The 21,162-nt window shown below is 61.6% G+C and overlaps 1 protein-coding gene across 1 annotated transcript; it reads left to right on the plus strand.

Moving 5' to 3' along the window:
• Window positions 1-66: 66 nt before the first annotated feature.
• CSRP1 (cysteine and glycine rich protein 1) lies at window positions 67-20,463 on the plus strand. Its single transcript, XM_074351521.1, has 6 exons — window positions 67-224; window positions 10,196-10,308; window positions 15,146-15,314; window positions 16,143-16,272; window positions 18,818-18,911; window positions 19,405-20,463. Exons 2-6 carry the CDS (start codon window positions 10,197-10,199, stop codon window positions 19,479-19,481), a joined length of 582 nt encoding a protein of 193 aa, XP_074207622.1. The 5' UTR covers window positions 67-224; window position 10,196; the 3' UTR covers window positions 19,482-20,463.
• The last annotated feature ends 699 nt before the right edge of the window (window positions 20,464-21,162 follow it).

Here is a 21,162-nt window from a genome sequence, read left to right on the forward strand (position 1 = left end):
GGGCGGCGCCTGTGCGGTGACATCAGCCCCGGGTGGTGACACTGGCGCTGCCGTGGTGCAGTGTGCAAAGCCCACTGGTTGGCGTGGCCGGGACACGCCCTCCTGGAGCGGAACAAAACGGGCGCGCAGCGCGCGGGCCGGACACGCCCGGCTCGGCTTGCAGAGCGCTGCTCGCCCGCCGCCCGCCCGCAGCCCGCCGCGCGCCGCCCGCCGCCCGCCGCCAGGTGAGTGCGTCCGGGGCCCTCCGCGCGCGTGGAGCTCCCCGCCTGGCCGCCCCACCGCGCCGGGTGGCTGCGGGGACGGTCGCAAGGAAGTGCGACCCAGGCCGGCGCGGGCCCGAGGAGTGGGGCGAAGTGGCCGCGGCTCTCTGTTAAGGAGGCGCAGGGCCTCTCCCCGCCCCCGGGTCCCCGGACACAAAGGGCCCCCAAGTGCCCCTGACCCGGGACGGCCCGGCTTCCCCCTCGCCTCCCCATCGCCTGCAGTTCCTCCGGCGGAACAATCGGCGATTCTGCGCGCACTGACGCTCATTGTACCGCGAGGGGTGAGAGCATCCGTGCCACCCCCCTCCTGCCCCGGGAGAACGTGCCCGCGGGTAGGGCGGGGGAACATCTGGCCTCGGCCGGGCCTGGGGCGGCCGTGCCCGGGGCGCAGGTGCGAGTTTCACTCTTCCTAAACGACGAGATGGAAGCCCCCCACCCCCCTGCGCTTTGGTGCTGCGGGGGGTGGTCACCCAAGCCTGAAGGAACACAGTGTCTGGCGGCCTCAGCCCCTGAAGCCTGGGGGCGAGAAAGGGGCCGGAGTTAGCACACTTACAGCAAGTTGCAGTGCGTTGCCCGCCAGAAACCTGGAAGTGAGCGTTTTACCTACTCTCATTCCGCTCGGGCGGGTTCTGCAAACTCCTGCCCTGTGTATTGATCTAATCCAGACCTGGGTCTAGGCAGGAGCGTAGGTGGGCTCAGCCCTTCCCTTGAGGCCTGGGCTCTGGCCATCACCCCTGCTCCTGGGGGTGAATGGAGGGTCAGGCGCCTCCCAGCTGAGGGGGCTCCACCTGGGGCTCCTGGCACAGCAGCTGCCCCGGGAAGTCCACCCGGCTCAGTGGGAGACTGTTGGAAGGCAGACTGACCTGGTCTCCACAGCTGGATTTGCCACTGAGTGCTTAGCTGGTCTGGGACAAGTGACTTGACCTCTTGTGCTCAGTCCCACTGAGGGGTGGTGCTGGGAATGCACTGCGCAGACCTGGGACCCAGTGGGACTCAGCCTCCCCCCAGCCTCCCCGGAAGCTAAGGAGGCTGGAGGTGTGGCTGCCCGTCTCATCTCGGAGGGCAGGCTGGGGATTTCTCCCCAGTAGGATTTGGGGAAGGCTGCTGAGCGGCCCCTGCTGTCACTCACCTTCGGCCCCTCATGTTCAAGGTGGACACCAGTGGGGGTGGGTGTAAGGCCATCTCTTGCAGGAGGGACTGTCCTTGAGGCTGAGTCCAGCCTCGTACTGCTCATGGTCTCCCAGAGAATGACCATATGCCTCAGGTGGGAATCTGGGGCAGGGCAGGGGACAGGCAGACAAGGAAGTTTAGCCCACAGAGGGTGTGCTGGGGGCCAGGGAGGGGGAGGGGCAGCACTGCCCAGTGTCGAGGGTCGAGGTGGACACAGGGGAGAGCCTGAAAGCGGGCCCGCCACCCCTGCTACTGGGCTGCTAATAAAACGAGACAGCAGTGCACAGGCCTCAGCCTCGGGTCTGCCCGAGCGCCTGCCTTCCGGCCCAGGTGTTTTCACTTCTCATGGCAAACATTCGTGAGCTGGCGGGTCCTCCCAGCCTGGGAGTGTAGTGTTGGCACCTGGTTGGTGATCGGTAAATATTTGGTGCACGAATCGGGTAGGACTGAGCTGCCCTCCTGGACACTCACGAACCCTGCAAATGGTTACCAGCCAGGTGTCCTCTGTGAGTGGGACTGAGGACCAGGTGAGGGAAAGGATGCGACGTTTCTGTTCACTGTGGGTCGCCTGTGGGAAAGCCAGGCCATCATGAGAGGCTGCTGAAGTTTACACGTCTGTGAGGTGGCTGATGGTGAGAGGCTGGCTTGGTGAGGACGAAGTCTTGCGTAAACATTTCGAGGCTCTGGTGAGAATAAAGGTCACCATTTGCTGCTCCTCAGGTGTGTCGGCAAATACGGAGAGAGGCCCGAAACAGGAGGGTGAGTGTTGGGTTGGCCTTTCCCTGAGAGGATGGTAGGCACATGCCAGGCACAGGGCCTGGCCTGCATCCTTGGTGTGTGTCACCCGGGCATCTGCGCAGTAGGGACGGCTGCTCCCTGTCTTACAGACGAGACGCTGAGGCTCAGAGATGGTTAGTAACTTGCTCAGAGTTGCAGCCGCCATTCAGACCCGGGCAGACGCCTTCCTGAACCCGAGCCCCGTCCCCACGTCAGGGTTTCTCGCTCCTCTGCCACATTTCCTATTTCTGGGCCAGCTCGCCAAGGACGTGTCTGCCATTGGCGAAACACACGCGCGCACTACAAAGGACTTTACAGTGGCTTCTAAACGACTGAAGGAAGATGTGGCTCTGCCGGTGTGCACGAGGATGGAGTCAGGCTAGAACTCCCGACTTCTGGGTCGTAACCCTGCGGCCTGGCCTGGGAGGAAGGGAGGGGGTCCCAGGAGGTCTGCTTTCACCAGGTCTGATGTGTGTTTGAATTTTGGTGCCAGGTTTGCAGGAAGGACACACACACACACACACACACACACACACACACACACACACACACACACACGCGCACGCGCACGCGCACTGGAGGTGGGGGGGGGAGCTGGGTACCGGCCTCTGCCTGTGGTTCCCAGTCGTCAGGAATTCCTGTGGCCGTGACTACGCAGCACCCCAGGAATTTGTCTGACGTCAGCACTGAGCAATTCCCATGTATGGTAAGGAGCGTAAATACCGAGGCAGCTGGGGTGGCCAGTGCTCTCCAGGGCTGGAGGGCAGCGTCTGACCCCTCCATAGCGGCGAGGCAGCAGACCCCACCCCCGCTGTGCCCGCCCCGCCTCCCCGGGCGGGGGCTCCTGGAGATGTCAGCGGCAGACAACTTGTTTTTCTAAGGTCTAAGCACTCCTGTGTTTTGTTTTTGCCTTTTAACAGTTAATCATGAAAAATCACTCAGAGCTTTTCAGCAGGGGATAACCAACCAACCGTTACCCTCTCAGCTGGCTTCGTTTCAGACCAAGACAAAGAAACTTGATCTGGTGGTTAGTCTCTGAGACCTTAGTGTATCACATAAGATTTCCTGTAATAGTTCTTTTAAAATTTTTCTTATTAATTCTTACTTTTTACTGAAGTGTAGTTGATTTACAATGTTAGTTTCAGGTGGACAGCAAAGTGATTCAGTTAGACATATGCGTACATACATATATATATTTTTCAGATTCTTTTCCATTAGAGCTCGTGTAATAGCTTTGAAATACTGGAAATAAATCCTAGACCCCAAATTCTACTTCTGTGACCTTCGGGTTTCTGAAGTCCAAGGGTGGAGTGCTGTGCTGTAAAAGGCACTCGGGGACAAGCACACAGGATGGCCCGCACCAGCTCACCATCCCACAGGCCTCGGCCTGGGTGGGGAAAGACAGAACTTACAGGGGAGGGTATAGCTCAGTGGTCGAGCATGTGCTTGGCATTGTGCGAGGTCCTGGTTCAATCCCCAGCACCTCCATTAAAAGTTTTAAAAAAAGAAAAGAAAACGTACAGAGAGGGAGAGAGAGCGATCCTGAATGACAGTCAGGTCTGGGGCGTGGGGTCCAGAGGGGTCGTGGCACAGTGGTGCTTCACAGAGAGGCTGCGTCACGTGCAGGGTTTGTACCCCTGTGTTGGCCCCTCGTCCCCCCACCAGTGAGAGTTACTCTCAGAGGAGGACTGTTTCCTAGGCTCTCCGGTGTCACCTCCAAGCCTTGGGCTCCAGCCCTGAGCAGCAGGGTGCCCCCCCCCGCTTTCTCCTTGGCTGCCCTCCTGATGTGGGGGGTGGAGGAGGAAGCTGAGCTGCCAGTCGGAAAGGATGACAGCTCCCCTGTGTACCTGGCCAGATGCCACACGGCCAGGTAATGCTACGTAGACAAACACCTGGCAGGTCTCTAGCAGCCCCAGTGGGTGGGGACCTGAGCTCTCTGCCCCCGGGGAACAAGGGGTTGTGGAATGGGAGACATGGGACTTTTCCACTGGAGAAATAAAGGCATGGAGTGGTTTGTCAGGTCAAACCACTGATAAGAAGGGAGGGGACTGTCCCTTAGACGCTAGTGGCCAGCAGTTGAGGTCTGAACATCCCAGAGATGGTTTCTTAAACTTGAGACATGACCACACCGGACCTGACACCTCAGCCTGACTTCCAGGCCATGCGGAGTGAACGTGGGAGTCTTGGTCTGCATCTGCCCCGTACTCTGCTGCATGGGAGCCCGGTCTTGGGTCTCTGCTCTCAAGACAAAGGGTCTGGAAGGAGCTGTTCATGCAACAACCTGACAGGAAGGAGGGACAGCAGACCGAGCTAGCCACTGGCTGGGAAAGACCGTCCTGGGCTTCTAGGTCTGGCCGGCCCTGGCGGTCCTGACATCTCAGGTGAATAGCTGGCCAGACGTTTCCAGCCATTCAGCCTGGCCTCTGTCGAGATGATCAACAGCACGAAGTAGGACAAACCTGGACTCTGCAGGGGACTCGCCACAAACCCCTAGGTGGCTGGTGTGACCATAGGAGCCTGGTCACCCAGAGCAAAACACAAATGGGTGTGACATCAAGACAAGGCTCCCCCTGGGGGACTAAACCCCAAAGGAGGGAGGGCCCGGGTCCCCCTCCTTCTCTGGGCCCATGGAGAAGGCAGGGAGTCCCGACCCCTCTTTGGCTGGCTATGTCCCAAGCCCTGCTCCTCCCGGACATGGCCTGGCTGGGCAGGAGAGGGGCCGTCTGGCTCTACATCTGGCAGGAGAGGGTCGGCCAGGTACGCCAGGCCTGGCAGTCAGGAGTGAGCACCTCGGGGGTGCCAGGCCCTGGGCCGACCTTCACACCTTCTCATCTGATCCTCAGGACAGCAGCTTAGGGCGGCAGGGGATTGTCTGATTTGGAGACAAGCAGACGGCGGCCCAGGGAGGGAAGCGACTTCCCCAGGTCGGTCGGGTCTGCCAGGAGAGATGCGTCTGGATCCTATTTTCCTGACCTCTGAGCTCTGACCTAGGGAAGTCTTTCCTTCTGTCTCCTGCAGGGCCTGAGAAGGAGCCCGGCCCCCCGCCCCTCCCCGAGCTCTGCAGGAGGCCTGAGAAGCAGGCTTCCTTTTAAGGCAGTCTGGCCTGCCAGCCAGACCCTGGCTGTTGAGAAGAGATGCTGGACAGAAAGGAGGGGTGGTGTGAGAGCAGCCCCTGCCCCCACAGCGGGAAGGAGGTGGCCAGGGCTCCCCCGGCTGAGACCCCCCCCAGGCAGGTCCCCTGCAGGGGTCCTCACATGGGCAGGGGGGAGAGGAGCCCCGGGCTGCCTGGGAACCTCCTGGCAGTGGACATGGTCACTTTCCCCCAAAGTACCGAGCCCTCGTCCCCTCTCTGGGCTCCGGAAGGGAGACTCCCACCACGGGGCCTGGCTCAGGTATGGCCCACGCAGAGGTGTCCTGGGCAGATTTCACCTGCCTACTCCCTGGGCCCTGCTGGATGTCAGCCCCAGACACGGACACGGAGCCACAGAAAACAAAGGCAGCCTGTTGTCACTGTGGGTCCCCCCCCAGGCAGAAGGGCTTCTGTGTCTGGGAACAAAGCACTGCCCACCACGTGGTCGGGGAACCCTCCTCCTTGAGGGGTGTCCTGAGGGCTGGAGGACATCCCCTGCGGGCTCGGGGGAGGGGGAGGAGAGCGAGGTGAGGGAGGAGCGCTACCCTCCTGAGGCCTCCTAAGTGCAGCCCCCCGAACACGATGGCAGCTGGGGTGGCCCGGCCACGCTGGACCCAGTTCGGCCTCCTCCAGTCCCGTGATCGCAGGCGAGTGGCCCGGCCTCCCCAGGCCTGTTTCCTCATCCGTGTGGTGGACGTGTCCCCTACCTCCAGGGGCTGAGGAGCAGTGGGTTGGTGTTTGTAGACTGTCCAGCACACATTAGGCCCACAGACTCAAGGGCGGGCTGTCTTCCTGGTGCCATGGGGCCAGGGTTCTGGGGGTCACGTCTGGCCGCCTTGTCAGAGGCAAAGCTGGTGGCATGTCCCCCAGTACTCCCCTCACATGTTGGGGCTGTTCCTGAAATGCCCCCGCAGGGGACCGGAATTCTGGGGTGTCGGGCTCAGAGCATGCCCCCTCCCCCCATGCAAGTCGCTCCGTGGAGCAGTGGCTGCGCGCGTGGACCTGGGCCCTGCAGCGAGGACGAGGGGAGGTGGTCAGCGGTCAGGCAGACCAGCGCGCCCTGCTCTTCTTGCCCGACTGTCCCTCCTGCTGTGGGGTTTTGCAGCCCTGAGCTCTTGCTCAGCAGGGCAGAGGGGCTGGAGGACCGGTGGGCATCGGACGCTGGGGTTGGGGGCTGGCCCCGGGGGTCTGGGAGCTCAGGCCCCTGGGTTGTTTTCTGAGGGAGAGAAATCCTGTCTGCAGGGGGTATCAGGGCGTGCAGAAGGCTGGGCCTGGGGACGGGCCAGGACCCCGGAGGGGAAGGCTGGGCCTATGTAGTCAATGGCCCGGCCAGCCTCCCCCTCCCCAAGCATGGGCTTCAGCTGAGGGCGTCCCACATGCCAGGCCTCACTGGGGCCGGCTGTCCTCTCCCACACGGGTCTGCGCAGGCCCCACACAGCGATTAACTCACCAACCCCAATAACGTGCGAGGTGCTGGAGCAGGAGACGGAGCTGGGGGAGGAGGGGAGGTTCCCAGGCAGCGGGGAGTCACTGGCAGGTGGGCGGGGGCGGGGCTGTGTTCGTGCGGGGAGTTCAGGAGGGGGAGTTCAGGAGCCGGGTGGCCAGACTTGTCCTCTGGGGGATGCGTTCAGTTGTAAAGTAACTGGTTTAAACAGCCAGGGCATTTCGCTAGTTTAACGAGAATGTGGAGACAGCCAGCCTAGGTCTGGCTTAATTCCGGGGCTCCGTGATGTCACCGGGTCTCCCTTTCCTCTGTCTCTGAGCTCTGCCCTCCCCACTGTTGGCTTCACCCTGGGCCGGGTGGGCCCCCGACCTGGAAACCACACCCCGGAAGCCCGTTGCCCCCTCCTCACTCGGGCCAGGGGAGCTTGCTTCCAGGACCTTGTCTCCAAAGATCGGGGTGTTTTTTTCTCAGAGCCCCCAGAACTCCCTTCTGTCTCATTGGCCTGAAAATGTAGGTGGTCACCTTGGCTGGTCAGCTTAGGTCCAGGCCACATGCCCTGGCTGAAAACTGGGGCGGTTACCAAGGAGAAGGGGATTGGAGCATGGCGTCCCCTTCAAGGGGGCGGTAGTGGGCCAGCCGAGGGAAGATGAGCAGATCTGGTGGGTGGGAAAGGGGCCGGGAGAGGAGCGACCATCAGGCTCCCCACAGAGTGGAGTGAGCGGTAAAGGGGAACGCGGTGCAGGTGCCCATAAGAGGGGTGGGGGGAAGAGCTCCCCATTCTAGGCTTGGGGATAAGACTCCTTAGCGATGGAGAGAGTGGTTGTGGTTCCAGCAGCAAAACGGAGAAGTCAGGAATAAGAACAAGTCGGAAAGAAAAGGTCATGAGCTCAGGTCACTCCTGAAATCGAGGTGCTCACGGGACATCCAGGCGAGATGCTCACCTGAGCCTGGGCTTGGAGGAGAGGTCAAGGTCAGGGGCACGTGGACGTCCTCGGCAGGGGATGACTGTAGGTGCAGTGGAACCACAGGAAACGGGAGAGGGAGGGACCAGAGGGAACCCCAGCTTTCGGGATGTGGGAGGACAGAGCAGAGGCAGTAAGTGTGACTGTCTCCTTTGCTCTGACAGAGCCTTGCCAGAGATTCCCATAGTCTTGGTGACAGTCCAGCCCCAGCGTCCATGGCAGCCAGTGCCACCAACACCACTTCCGCATGGGCAGCCCTGCTGCCGGCCCGCACACAGCCGCTGAGCACTTCTGCTGGCCCCTGACCCTGCCAGGATGGAGCACGCTGGTCCCGGGATTAGGGCATCCTGTTCATCCAACGCCTGAACAAACCCCTGTGTGCCAGGGGCACACAGGGCCCTGGGACTTGGTAGTGAACCTGGACTGGACCTTCTTCTTGAGCTGAGACCCGTGTCCACTGTCGGGAGGAGGAACTTCCCTCCACCCTTCTAGGTTTTTCTGGCTGGAAAAGAATTAGATAGACATGAGCCAGATGAACAGGAGAAAATCAAAGTTTAATAACGTGTCCTTGGGAGAGACCCAGAAAATCCAAGAATTCCCCAAAGACTGGAACTCTCACTTTAAATACCGTCTTCAGCTCAAGACAAAAAGAGGATGTTGGGGGTAGTGGTTTGGGACCTCAGTGAGGAGGAAGGCAATTGGCATGGAGGTGGAAAAGCAGGCGTGTGGTGGAGCCATGTTTGCTAGGCCTTCAGGGACAGTGGGGTGGGTGGGCTCTGACCCCTGGCACTGCTGAGTGCCCCACCACAGCCAGCCTGTATTCTTTGCCAGTGTCTCTGCTGATAACTATTTCGGCGACAGGCGCTCTGTCTACGTTTTTTAGGCAGTTGTGGGGAAGGTCACAGTTTCTTCCTGAGTCTTTGGCCTCTATTGGTTCCAGCTTGAAAACATTTGCCCAGGAGACATTTTGGGGTGGCGGGTGTTTCTCCTTACGCCGCCGTCAGATGGGAGGCTCCCCAGCAGTGAAGCCCACGCCCCTCTGCCCTTGACCCTTGGTGTCTCACTGCTGGCACAACCCTGTACCAGGAGGGTGGGCTCTGGAGGCCCCATCCCTGTTTTCAGCGTTTTCATGACACAAGTCCTGGGGAGCTGCCTCCCTCCGGAGGCCATAGCCCCTTGGCCCCGCCCTCCGGTTCCCAGCCCCTGTGTCCCCCATACTCACCGCATCACCATGCTGTACCCACAGCTGCCTGTGGTCCAGTGAAACCCCTTCCCCCGTGCGCGTTCGTCCAAAGAGCCGGAAGGCTGTGGTCCTGCAGCCGTGCCCCTGTTCATAGTGATTGAGGTGGGTCTTCCCCAGCCTCCGAGCTCTCTGGGCATTTATATCTGTGCCGGCAGGCTTGGATTTCTGCTCTAATAATCATCCCAGATCCCTGAACTCACTCTACTCTGTGCTGTGCCTCTGACATGCTGTGTCTCATTGAGTCCCCAGAAATAATCTAGCAAGTAGCTTTAGTTTTTATCCTCGTTTTGCAGAGGCAGAAGTCAAGGTTCTGAAAGCCCAACCACCTTCCACACAACCAGTGAGCGGCGGCATCAGGACCCCAGCTCAGAACCAACACCCAGAGTATCTCAGAGCCGGCCCAGGCTGCCTCCTTCGGACGCACCTGGGGTGCTTGTTAAAAGTCGTACCTCATCCTCAGAAGTCATGATTCATCAGGTCCGGGGTGGCGCTAGAAAATCTGATTTTGCACAAGCCCCAACCCCACATTCTAATGGACTCTACAGCTTGAGAACTGTGTCCCGTGAGCCTGCCTCCTGCTTTAAAAAAAAGTGTACTTGTGGTGAACTATGTTTTACATACAAAAGAGCATATAGGACCTACCATACAGCACAGGGAGCTATGTTCAATTTCCCTGATAACATATAGTGGAAAAGAATCTGAAAAGAAAACATGTATCTACGTACGTATGCACGTGTGTGTGTAACTGGACCGCTCTGCTGTCCACCTGCCTTCGAGGAGACAAACCCCAGAGTAGTCTGAGCTCATCACCCCCGCCTTTCTCTAAACGCTCCCGCTCCTGTGCTCATCCCTCGACGGTATGAACTTTGCCTGCTTGTGGACCTGACATAAGTAAGCTGTTTTGTGAATTCTAGCTTATCTGCTTCTTTGGCTCCAAATTAATCGCTGAGATTCCCCCATGTTGACGCCCGGAGCGGAGGGTTCCCGGTTACTGCTCCTCCCGCCTTCTTTGTGGAGCCTGTGTCTTAACGTTTGTTTGGCTTCTTCGGAGCGCCTGGCAGGGGACTGGCAGCCGCGCTCAGTGAGCGCTCGCGGGCCCCGCGCAGGAGGAGGTGCCCTGTGGCACGTGGCCTGTGGCACGTGCCCTGTGGGCAACCCGTGTTTCCCTCCCCCTGCAAAATTAATTCCCCTTTCTGTGTCCAATTTCAGAATGCCGAACTGGGGAGGAGGCAAGAAGTGTGGGGTGTGCCAGAAGACCGTGTACTTCGCGGAAGAGGTTCAGTGCGAAGGCAGCAGCTTCCACAAATCCTGCTTCCTGTGCAGTGAGTACGCCCCAGGCCCTGCTGTTGCCATGGGGACCGGCCGGCCGGCTGGCCGGCCAGCCAGCCACGCCAGGGCTGGCCCCGCCCCCAGCCGGCCCCGCCCCCGAGCCGGCCCCGCCCCCAGATGGCCCCGGGATGTGAACAGGCCGACTCTTGGCTGCAGCGCAGCTGGGGAGGGAGGCACTTAAGGACCTCTTTGTTCCCTCAGAAGCTGTTTTCTGGGGGCCGAGCTAGGGGCGGTGGCAGACGCTCTGGGGCTGGGAGCCAAGGCGAAGATTTGGCCGGAGAACTTCCCAGTCCCCCTGTCGTCTTTCTCTCCCTGCCACGAACCCATCATTTAAGAGGGAGACACTTACTTTCAGCCCACAGTTGCACCCGCCTCTGGACCCGACTGTCCCTTGTTGAAAGGCAGCAGACGCCCCAGATGAGGAGAACAAACCAGCGGTTAGCAGGGGAGAGGGGTGGGGTGTGAAGGGGCACCAGCCACTGCGTGTGAAATAGGGAGGCTGCAAGGACGGTTTGTGAGCACGGGGAACGCCGCCAGCTTTAGAACGACTGCAGGCGGGCACAGCCTTCACCAGTGTGAGCCGCCGCACTGGACGCCTGAACCTGACGCGGTGCTGCACAGTTTTAAAGGAGGCAGCCGCCTCGGGGAGGCTGCGAAGCTGCGTCTGGGAGGAGCTGGGCCCTCCCTCCCCGACCCCTGCGGCCAGCTGCCCACTTCCCTCCCTTCCCGTTCCCGCCTTGACATTAGCTCCTGTAGGTCACGGCCTGGACCAGCAGGGAGCCGTGAGCGGGGAGCTGCGCAGCATTGGGTGCCCCGGGGATGCCGAGGCCTCGGTGCTCTGCTGGCCGGTGCCTGGGCCGGGCCCTGTGTTCAGAGCACCCAGGAAGTGGTGGCTCCGGGAGCCCCCAGATTCCTACATGATGGGGTTTCCTGTAAACAGAGCCGGTGCTGGCTTACAGGAAGAGGTAGCTTGCGTTTTCCTTATGTCCAGGCGGCGTGGCCGGCAGCCAGACGTGTTATTTCAGAACCAGTCGGTCAGGGTTTGAATGTGCATTGTTGTTACCTGTGTGGTGATGGGCCAGTTATTTGGTTTCTCTCTGGCTGAGTTTTCCCAACATTACCAGGGAGATAATGACACCTGCCTCGTGGAGGATGCGGCCGGGGGTTGTGAGAATAACCTGAAAGGAGCTCAGAAAACAAACACAGCACTTAGAGCAGCTGTGAGTGTTCAGTAAATGATGGCCACTCCCCAGACACACACACACACACACACACACACACACACACACACACACACACACACACACACACACACACACACACACACACACAATGCTGAGGGTCTGCGGGCAAGATGGTGTAACTCCAGGACACCTCCAGGGACTGACATCCCAGCCTGCCAGGAAACGGGCCGTCCACCCTGCTTCACACGAGCAGGGTGGGGACAGGGGGGCTGCGTTTTTTCCAGGAGATCTGGGCTCCAGAGCAGAGTCCAGATGGGCCAAGGGCCACAGCTCCTTGGATGTCCAGCTGGTCTACCTGCTGCCGGGAGGACCAGCCAGAAGCTTCCACCCACCACACAGCCCGCCGGCTGCCCCAGAGACAGACCGGGGGCTGCATCCGTCTGTCCATCCGCCATGTGGGTGGTAGAAGAGCTTTGCTGAAGCCCTTGGCTTCCGGCCCGTGGAGGAGGAGGCAGCTGGCAGTGTCGTGTAGTCAGCAGTTCGCTCAGCTCAGGAATTTTCAAGCCGTTTATGTTTTCAGAGGGAGTCAGAGGGCTTGGCACTGGCCGGGGAGAGGGCCCAGACTGCTGGCCCCAGGGACCCCTCTCTGCTCTCAGAGGTTGCTTTGACTATGGACTGAAAAGGGCCAGCTGTGCTGAGAGGCCCGCCGCCCAGCTTGGCTTGGCGGCTGGTCTGATTGGTGGTGGAGGGAAGTCAGGAATGAACACAGGGGGTCGGGGGCGCAGGAAGGAACGGGCAGGCCTGCGTGGGGTGGGGGCGTGGAGGATCAGCAACAGTTGTGGGAGATCAGGCTGGGGAGGTGCGGGAGGGCGGCCTCCCGCCTTCTGGTTCCTGGGCCCCAGAGCTCGAGGGCGTCGGCCTAGTCTGAGCCACTCCACCACCTGCTGATTCTTGGGTCCTAGGACGGCACCAGGGCGCAGGTTCGTTTACGAATGGACGGAGGGGGCTTCTCTTTCTCGGTGAAGTGGGAAGGAGTATCCAGCAAGAATTCGAGAATTCAGAGTCGCCCTCAGAGTCAGAGGACTTTGCCTGCTAAGGTGGAGAAAGGCCAGCAGGGCTTTGGGCCCGGGCAGTACTGGGGACCTTAGCCCCTTGGCCCCTTGCTGGCCAGGCCTGGGTGATTCCCCAAGAGAAATTCCTCTGACCACCCCAGTCCTTGGCTCTGGGTCCCCGCGTCTGGGGCCCGGGCTAGATCGGGAGCAGCCCCTGCCCTGTTGGCCCGCAGTGTCCAATCCAGTGGTCCGAGCAGGGCGGCCAGTCCCCATCCGCAGGCAGGATGCGGACAGGGTCAGCTCCGCGGGGGACCTGCCCAAGGCTGCTGCCTCTCTGAGCTGTGAGAACCCCGTCCTGGGGAGGGTCAGCTGGTGAGAAAGCCCCCCCGGGGTGGTGGGACTCTCTGCTGGAGCACCGGGGACCCTCACAGAACCCCCCCCCCGGGTGCCCCTGACACCGGTGTCCCCTCGCCTGCAGGCCAAGGTGCTCGGTGCATTTTCACCCTCCTGGCCCCACACTTGGTCCACCCAGAAGGACTCCCAGGCTGGTGGAAAAGGACCAGGCCTGGAGGTCACGCTGGGCCCTGGCCAGGCCCTGCTTCTGGCCAGTTGTGCGAGCTTGAACTTTTCTGTGGGCTTGGGATTCCTTCCTCACTCTATGCTGGGATGGGTTGAAGGGGCCCTGACCTCTCACCTGGGGCTGCCTCTTCCCTCCGGCCTCTGGAGCGCATTTTCCCAGCAAATGTATACTCTAACCTGTAACTGAGTTTTGTGGTTGGTTGGTTGGTTGGTTTTTGCTTAACGTGACTTGACAGAAACTTATTTAGGCCTTCATCAAAGTCCCCCTTAATCCTTGGTGGAGCCCACAGGTGCCCAGGCTACATGGCTGGCCAGGGCTGGAGGGCCTTGGCCAGAGCAGGGTGTAGAAGTGGGGCCTCTGGGAGAGCAGGCAGAGCAGAAACCAGCAAGGAGGTCTCAGGCCTTGAAGTCAGGGCCTAAGTGGCATGCCGGGGAGCCATCCGAAGTGTCACTGTAGACCCTGGGGTCTCCTCTGGCCTAAGCTCCTGGGCCTCCTGCTGGGGGGGGGCTGTCAGCTCAAGGAGACCTCAGTCCCCCAGCCACTCTGTCTCACTTTCCGCCCTCCTTCTGGTCTTGGAATTTCCAGTTCAACTTGGGTCAACTTGGGGAAGCAATTCCAGGCCCACCCCTGCCTTCCCGCCCTAGAAGGGAATGTTGGAGCCCTTGGCCCGCTGTTCCTGTCCCTCCATCCTGGAGCAAAGCCCTGGGGAGGCAGTGAGAATGTCCATATTTGGACCACTGAGTGCTGGAGTGAGGTGGGGACCTCAGGGGCAGGGCCAGAGGGTCCTTATTTAGTCCGAAGTCTCCAACCTGGGCCCTGGGGGCAGAGAGCTGCCCTTTAAAGGCCAGGGGACAGCATGCTTCACAGAGCTCAGCTGGGCGCCTCCTTGCAGGGAGGAGAGGCTGGCTCCTCCAGGGACTCCCCCAGGACTCTGTCTTCAGAAGGGCGTGTTTGAGGATGTGCTCGAGGAGGGGGGCACTGAACCCCAGTATCTAAGGATTGTTAGCACTGGAGGACAAGACCGGAAGAAACGGGGGAAGCTGAGTCTCTAGAGAGAATTACTAAGACGATCTTGAGTCCTGACCCCCTAACACTCCATTGTGTTCCCACGGCTCTAACTCTGTGTGATACTGTTAGGAGCTGACATTTACTGTGGCCTACTGTGTGCAGGGTGCTGTGCTAAGTACTTCCCATGCAAGGTCTCGTTTAGTTCTCACAACCACTTCTGGGGTCGACCCTGCTGTCTGCGTTACCCAGAGGATGCAGAGGCTAGGAAGGCACAGCCCGGGTCGCCCGCAGGAAGGGGCAGAGTTGGGTGGGCTCTGGGCCCAGGCCCCGTGGGAGAGCACAGGAGGACACACTTGGCCCACGGCCTTCCTAGTTCACCCCATTTCTGCCTCTTAGCCCTGGAGTCAGGACACTCCTCCCAGAGTCCAACCTCAGCTCCTCCTGTGGCAACGTGATTTCTGAGATTAGAAACTTGGCCTCGCACGGCTGTGAGAGGTGGCCTGTGCCTCGTCCCAGAGGCCACCATGCTGGGCGCTTAGTGAATGCTGGCCTTCCTACCGGGTGCCTCGCTGCTCCTGCACCCCCGTCCTCGAGCGCGCACGGCTAGCCCTTCTGGGCTGCTTGCTGGGGTCGGGAACACCCTGCCTGTCTTCCTTCCTCCCTTCCTTCCCTCTCCTCTTCTGTCGGACACGTGGTCTCTTTGTCAAGGGCAGAGTGAAGGCCCTCAGCTGGATCCCCGTGGCTTGGGGTCAGGTTGGCTCTGATCAACGCAGGGAGTGCTGCGGGTGGGAGGACCAAGGAGGGCCCAGGCGGCTCCTGGGAGAGGGGCTCGGCCAGCCCCCTTAGACCCCTCCTCTCTCCTCCTGCTCCCTGGCCCCCTGACTTCCACTTCCAGGCTCCTGAAAGACCAGGATGCTGTGTATGCAAAGCCCCAGAGAGCTTCTGCTGCAGCGGGCAGGGGGCTTGCAGGGCCCACCGGCTCAGTCCTCCCCTCCTCCCCGTACAGTGGTCTGCAAGAAGAATCTGGACAGCACCACCGTGGCCGTGCACGGTGAGGAGATCTACTGCAAGTCCTGCTACGGCAAGAAGTATGGCCCCAAGGGCTACGGCTACGGGCAGGGTGCTGGCACGCTGAGCATGGACCGGGGGGAGTCGCTGGGCATCAAGCAGGAGGAGTGAGTTCAGCGCCCCGCCCCTCCCCGCTCCCCTCCCCACCCCTCCCCCCGCCCAGTGTAGAAGGTCGGAGCACAGAGCACCTACTGTGTGTCGGGCCAGCTGGAGCAGCAGGGGCCAGGGGCCAGGACTAGAACAGGCTGGCTCTTCCCTGAACGCAGCTGCAGCCTCTATTTTCATGGGCGTCAGAGCTGGGAGGGACCCCAAGAATTTCAGGGTCCTGCCTCTTCTCTCCACAGATGAGGAAACCCAGCCAGTCTCAGTGACTTGCTGGGTGCCACAGCCAGTGAGTGTGCCAGCCGGACCCCACTCACCCCCGCTCCAGGGAAGTCAGTCCAGTCCCTGGAAGCACACAGGGCGTCACTAGGTCCGCAGCACCCACTGACCACTGGCCTGCTGTGAATGGGGGTGCTGGTGGTCGGCCTGGCCAGCTCCTCAGCCCGGGGGATGGATGGAAGTGATGGAGGGGTCCCCTCATTTCAGCCAAGGTCCTGGCCCCCGTGGAGGGGTTTGCCAGCTGACTTCTCCTGGAAAGACTGGCATAGTAGACAGGCTGCAGGAGGCGGGCAGAGGAGGGCGGTTCTTGGCAAACAGAGGGTTGCACGGCTCCAGCGTTCTAACCTGGGGTCTGAGGGACGTGTGGGGTCAGTGTAGGCAGTGACTGACCCTTGGTGTGTCCGGCTGTGAAGTGGAGATGACCCTGGAGGCCCAGCAGCCCATCCTGATCACGGCCTGGCGAGTTGGAGGCGGGGTCGTGCCCATACCCACTCGCCGCTCCCTCCCCGCATCGTGCTGTGATGTCATCTCACTGCACGTCCTCCCCCACACAGGGCCCCTGGACACAGGCCCACCACCAACCCCAACGCGTCCAAGTTTGCCCAGAAGATCGGCAGCTCCGAGCGCTGCCCTCGGTGCAGCCAGGCTGTGTACGCGGCAGAGAAGGTGATTGGAGCCGGGAAGGTAAGGCGGCTGCCGGGCAGGCGGGCTCCAGAGCTGGGCAAGTGCGACCCTGGCTCTCTGCTCAGGGAGCCTGAGCCCTGGGCTTGAGCTCCCTCCCTTCTGTTTGAAAGCCACCGTGAAGGAGGCCCCTCAGTCCGCCTGGGTTGCTTGTCCCTGTGTCTCGGAGTCTCTGAGGCGAGCTCAGCAGCGCCCCCGCCAAGGGAGCCGGGTGTTAACCACCTGCGGATGGTCCCTAGGGAGCTGCTGAGATGGAGTCTCCGGCTGGAGAAGGCAGGTCTGAGGATGCCCCTGAGGAGAGCGTGCAGTTTTGTGGGATCGTATCTCTCTCTGGCAAGACAGTTCATGGCTTTTGTCAGATTTTCAAAAGGATTTGTGATCTGAAAATGTTAGGAACCACCTGAGAATCCACATATCTCCTGTTTTGTAGGGTGTGGACTCGGAAATCCACCCACGTGCTCCCAGGGCAGAGCCTCTCAGGGTCCCGGGCCTATCGGAGCCTCTGGGAGGCCTTTGCTAGCTTTTTCTCACTGGCATGCCTGCCCTCCCCCTGTGGGGTTCCGACGTGGCCCCCAGCCCCCAGAGCGCAGCGGGAATCACCCCTCTGCGAGGCTGCAGGGAGGAGGCCTGAGAGCCCTGGCCCGGGGCTTGCCGTCTCAGACTAGCGGCCAGAGAGTCACAGGACGGGCATCTTCAGGGCGTGTGGCCGGAACGGGGTGCTGGGTCTCCGTGTGAGGCCCAGGGTGAGGAGGGGCTTGGCGGGTGTCACAGGCTTGGCTTCCAGGACTGCAACCTTGAGGAAGGGCCGGGAGGGGCGGGGGGAGCGGACAGGAAACGCACACGTAGGGTAAGTCTAGCCCAGGCGGGTCTCCATCCAACGCTCAGTCACGCTGGAGATCGGGGCGTTACCCCATTTTACAGATAAAGAAGCCGAGACCCACAGGCGTTAAAGACTTTGCCAGATTTTTCAGCAGGAACGGCTAGGCTCGAGGTGAGGCCTGGTTCACCTGACTCCCAAGACCCCGCCCCCCCTGCCGTGAACCCTGCTCGGGCCCATTCACGTCTCGGAGCCCATGTCCACGGCTGTCTGGCGGGCAGGGATCCCGAATCCTAGCAGGACCAGTGAGCCCCTAGGCAACCTGGTTTGAAACCCAGTTTTGCCTGCCGTTTGCTGGTTGTGTGGCCGCGGGCCGATCGCTCACCTACCCGAGCCTCCGTCCTGCACCTAGAGTGGAGCTGGCGGTGGGCCCCGCCAGGGGAGGTCGTGCCGGGCTGCGGTGGACACGGGCCAGCTGCCCTGGTTGTTGTTTTTATTGCTTTTGGGGCTTGTGTGGTTGGAGTGAAGACCCTTGCCATTGACTAAGGGATACAAAAAAAGGAGACGTTATTATATTATTATTAAGTTGGTGTTTTTCCGCTGTGTCTCATTATGAGAACAGGAAGTCACCAAAAAGTACCTACGAGTCAGTATTTCTGTTACCTGGACAGGGCCTGAGTTGAAGTAAGGGCCGTGCTGTCTCTCAGGGGTAAGAAGAGGCAGGCAGAGGCGCCACCTCTCGGGGCCAAGGAAGGGGCAAGAGCAGCTGGAATGTGTCGGGTGCCGCCCCCCGGGGCAAGAGGCCGGCGTGTCTGGAGGCAGGGCGGCGGTGGTCAGGCCTCCGCCTGCCCGGAGACGGGGGAGCAGCAGAGGCTGGTGCCTGCTGGGGTGCTCGGGGCCCGGGACGGGTGCCGGGGGTCCGGCCTATCTCAGCGCTCGGGTCTCGCGGTCCCTCGAGCCCCGGGCAGGCGCCAACAGGCGCGGGTCTGGCTGCCAGGAAACATGCCGGGAGGTAGTTTCCTGTCTCAGTCTCCAGCCCCAGCGGCCAGCCCAGCGAGGGAGTCTCTTTGCCCTTAAAAGGCCTTGTTGTGTCCTGTCTGCTGCTGTCAGCCTCTCCCTCTCCCGGTCTGGCAGAGCTGTCTGCTTGCCGGCCGCTCAGCCGGCTGGGGGAGCTGGCCCTCGTCACGTGCAGACCCAGCGGCTTCTCCTGGTCTTTGCGGGACCACGAGGGGCTTCTGTGGCTTCAGCGCATCTCGTGGGCCCTTTCTCCTTCCGCCGTGGTGCTGGGTGCCACCGACAGGGCCTCCTCTGTGCCAGGCCCCTGCCAGGCACATCCCACTACTCTCTGGCTCTCACACTGGGCTGCGATGGAGGCAGCGGTCTCCCAGGGAGGAAGTGTGGAGCGGGGCACAGTGAGTGGCGGTGCCCGGATGGGTCTGAGGGCCGCGCCCACACCGGCAGTCCCGGGCAGGATGGTCGAGGTGAGGCTGGACTGGCCCCGACTGGGTTGACAGCTGCCTTGGCGGTGGTCCCCGCACCTGCCCTTTGTAGCACAGGTGCTGGCTTTCCTGCCCAGCACTTCCTCCAGGGTGGTACCAGGTGCGAGGTGGCCTGGGCTGCCTCCTCCGCTGTGCGGCCCCTGGGCCCCATCCTCCCAGCAGCACCCGCTGGGCAGACTTCAGGGGGATGGGGCTGGGGGCGGCAACACTAACGGTCTCCTTCCCTGCCCAGTCCTGGCACAAGTCCTGCTTCCGGTGCGCTAAGTGCGGCAAAGGCCTGGAGTCCACCACCCTGGCCGACAAGGACGGCGACATCTACTGCAAAGGTGGGTGTTTCCCCCACCGGGAGGCCCGAGGGGTGGGGCCGGGTAGCTGTGCCCTGGCTAAGGTAAACCAGTTCCTGGCCCTGGGGGTCCGTCCCGGAGCACCCAGTGAGACTGTCCAGTGAGACCCTTTCACGTTACAGATGAGGAGGCAGCCTGAGGGGGAGGGGACTTGGCCAGGGTCACAGGCAGGTCGGGGCGGGGAGGGGCCGGAACAGGGCTCCCAGCTCCCAGTCCAGAGCTCTGACGGGGGGCTTGATCCTCCTAAGATTCCAGAAGCAGGAAAGGGCTACGCTGCGGAGCCAGCAACCCCGTCCCTGTCGGGGGTGCCGGGGGTACTGCTGCTGGACTTGCTGCTCCAGAGGCCTGGCCAGGCGCTGTGTGTGGGCGGGGGGTAGCTACAGTGCGGGGGCCCGGAGGTGTGCCTGGGGCGTGTTCTCACCCCCATTCTCTGTGGGCTGCTGGGGGCACGCTCACCCCTCTCCTCCTTCTGCAGGATGCTATGCCAAAAACTTCGGGCCCAAGGGCTTTGGCTTCGGGCAGGGGGCCGGGGCCCTGGTCCACTCCGAGTGAGCCCGCCCGCTGCGCTGCCCCGGCCTGCGCTTCTCACCGCAGCCCCCTTCCCGGCAGCCCCGCCACCTCCAGGATTCTTCCTCCCTTCAGTGCTGCACATGTCACCAAGGACTTGAACTTCGGCGTCTGGCTCCCTTTGGTTTGGGGTCTGCTGGAGGCCCCGCCCTACAAGGAGCTCCCCCTGGACCAGCAGGTGGCCTCAGGGCTTTGGTCTCTGGGCACCCCTGCCCCGCCCCGCAGACCCCTGTCCTGTCTTTTAGTCCGAGTGTCCGTCATCAGTGGGGCCAAGAGGAGCAGACCCCGTGGGAGGGGAGCAAGGCCGGGGAGGGCTGTGCCCGTGGTGGGGAGACGGGGACGTCTTGGTTCCCTCAGAGCAGGCCTAGGGAGTCCCAACTCGGGAGTCACTGGGGGACACGCAGACGGACACCAACTGCAGGGACCACCTGCCCTGCTTGGTCTCTTGCCTTTGAGACTGGGGAACCCACGTCCCCACTCTCGGGCAGGGGAGCAACCCGGGTCTGAGAGCCCGAGGTCAGGATGTGGTCCTGCCTCCCCGGGCATCGCACTCCCTGTTTGATGGGGGCCCTAATGATATACACGCCGCCCATTCAGGGGCCTGGATCTGAGGGCGCGTGAACCCTGGGTTCTGAGGCTGTGGGGCAGCGCTCAGTCCTTGACACGCTGGCTTGACGCTCAGATGTGGGGGGAGACACATGCAGCCTGTCTTCACCTGGACACCCCTTCCCCCTGCCTGCCCAGGGCCCTGCCTGCCACCCACCCTCCTCTAGGGTCCCCTCTGGCCACACCGCCCCATCCCTTCCCCACCCCCAGGTCAGGAGCAGCTAGAGACAGGGAGGGGCCAGGCTCCGCTGTCCCCAGGGCTGGGATCACACTGTGTGGGGCTGCTGCTTGGACTGGGGGTTCTAGAGGGCAGACGATGCAAGCTGATTCCTCACTGAGTCAATAAAGCCATTAGAACAGAGCCCTGGTGCCCCGTTCTGCTCTGTGGGGACGCCGCGACCCTCCTGGAGCTGGGAGGGGACTGGCTGGAGGAAGCACGCTAGCAGGAGGTCTGCTGGAAAGCAGGCGGAGGCTTCCTCTGGTCACAGTTCTGGCTGAACCGCTGCCCGGAGGGACCCAGCCAACCCAGACCTGCTGCCTGGCCCCGCGGGGCCCCACTCCCAGGCCGCAGGTGGGAACCATGTGGGCTTGGAGTGAGGGGCTCTGCAAGTCCCCAGAACTGTGCTCGCAACTTTGCCCAGCTTGGAGAGTCCGAGTCAGAAGGAAGAGGAACTTCCATGTCAAACCCAGGAGGCTCACTTCTGCCCAGGAGCCCTGGAGTGGAGTGGACGGGAAAATATTTCTCAGTCTGGAGGCTGGGGCCTAAGGTCAAGGTGCCGGCAGGTGGCGTCTGGTTGGGCCTGCCGCCTGGCTCCCAGATGCCCTCTTCTCGCTGTGTCCTCATGGGTGGGGGGAGCGCTTCCAGGGGCACCAGCCCATCCGCGAGGGCTCCACTCTCAAGGCCTAACCACCTCCCAGGGGCCCCACCTCCTGACACCATCACACTGGGGGTTAGGCTTCAACACATGAATTTGGGGGGGACACAAAGATTTAGCAGCATTCTGTCCCCCAAAATTGATGTCCTTTGCACACGCAGGATTCATTCATTCCATCCCAACAG

This window comes from Camelus bactrianus, chromosome 23 (assembly GCF_048773025.1).
Source record: "Camelus bactrianus isolate YW-2024 breed Bactrian camel chromosome 23, ASM4877302v1, whole genome shotgun sequence".
NCBI classification, from domain to species: Eukaryota; Metazoa; Chordata; class Mammalia; order Artiodactyla; family Camelidae; genus Camelus; species Camelus bactrianus.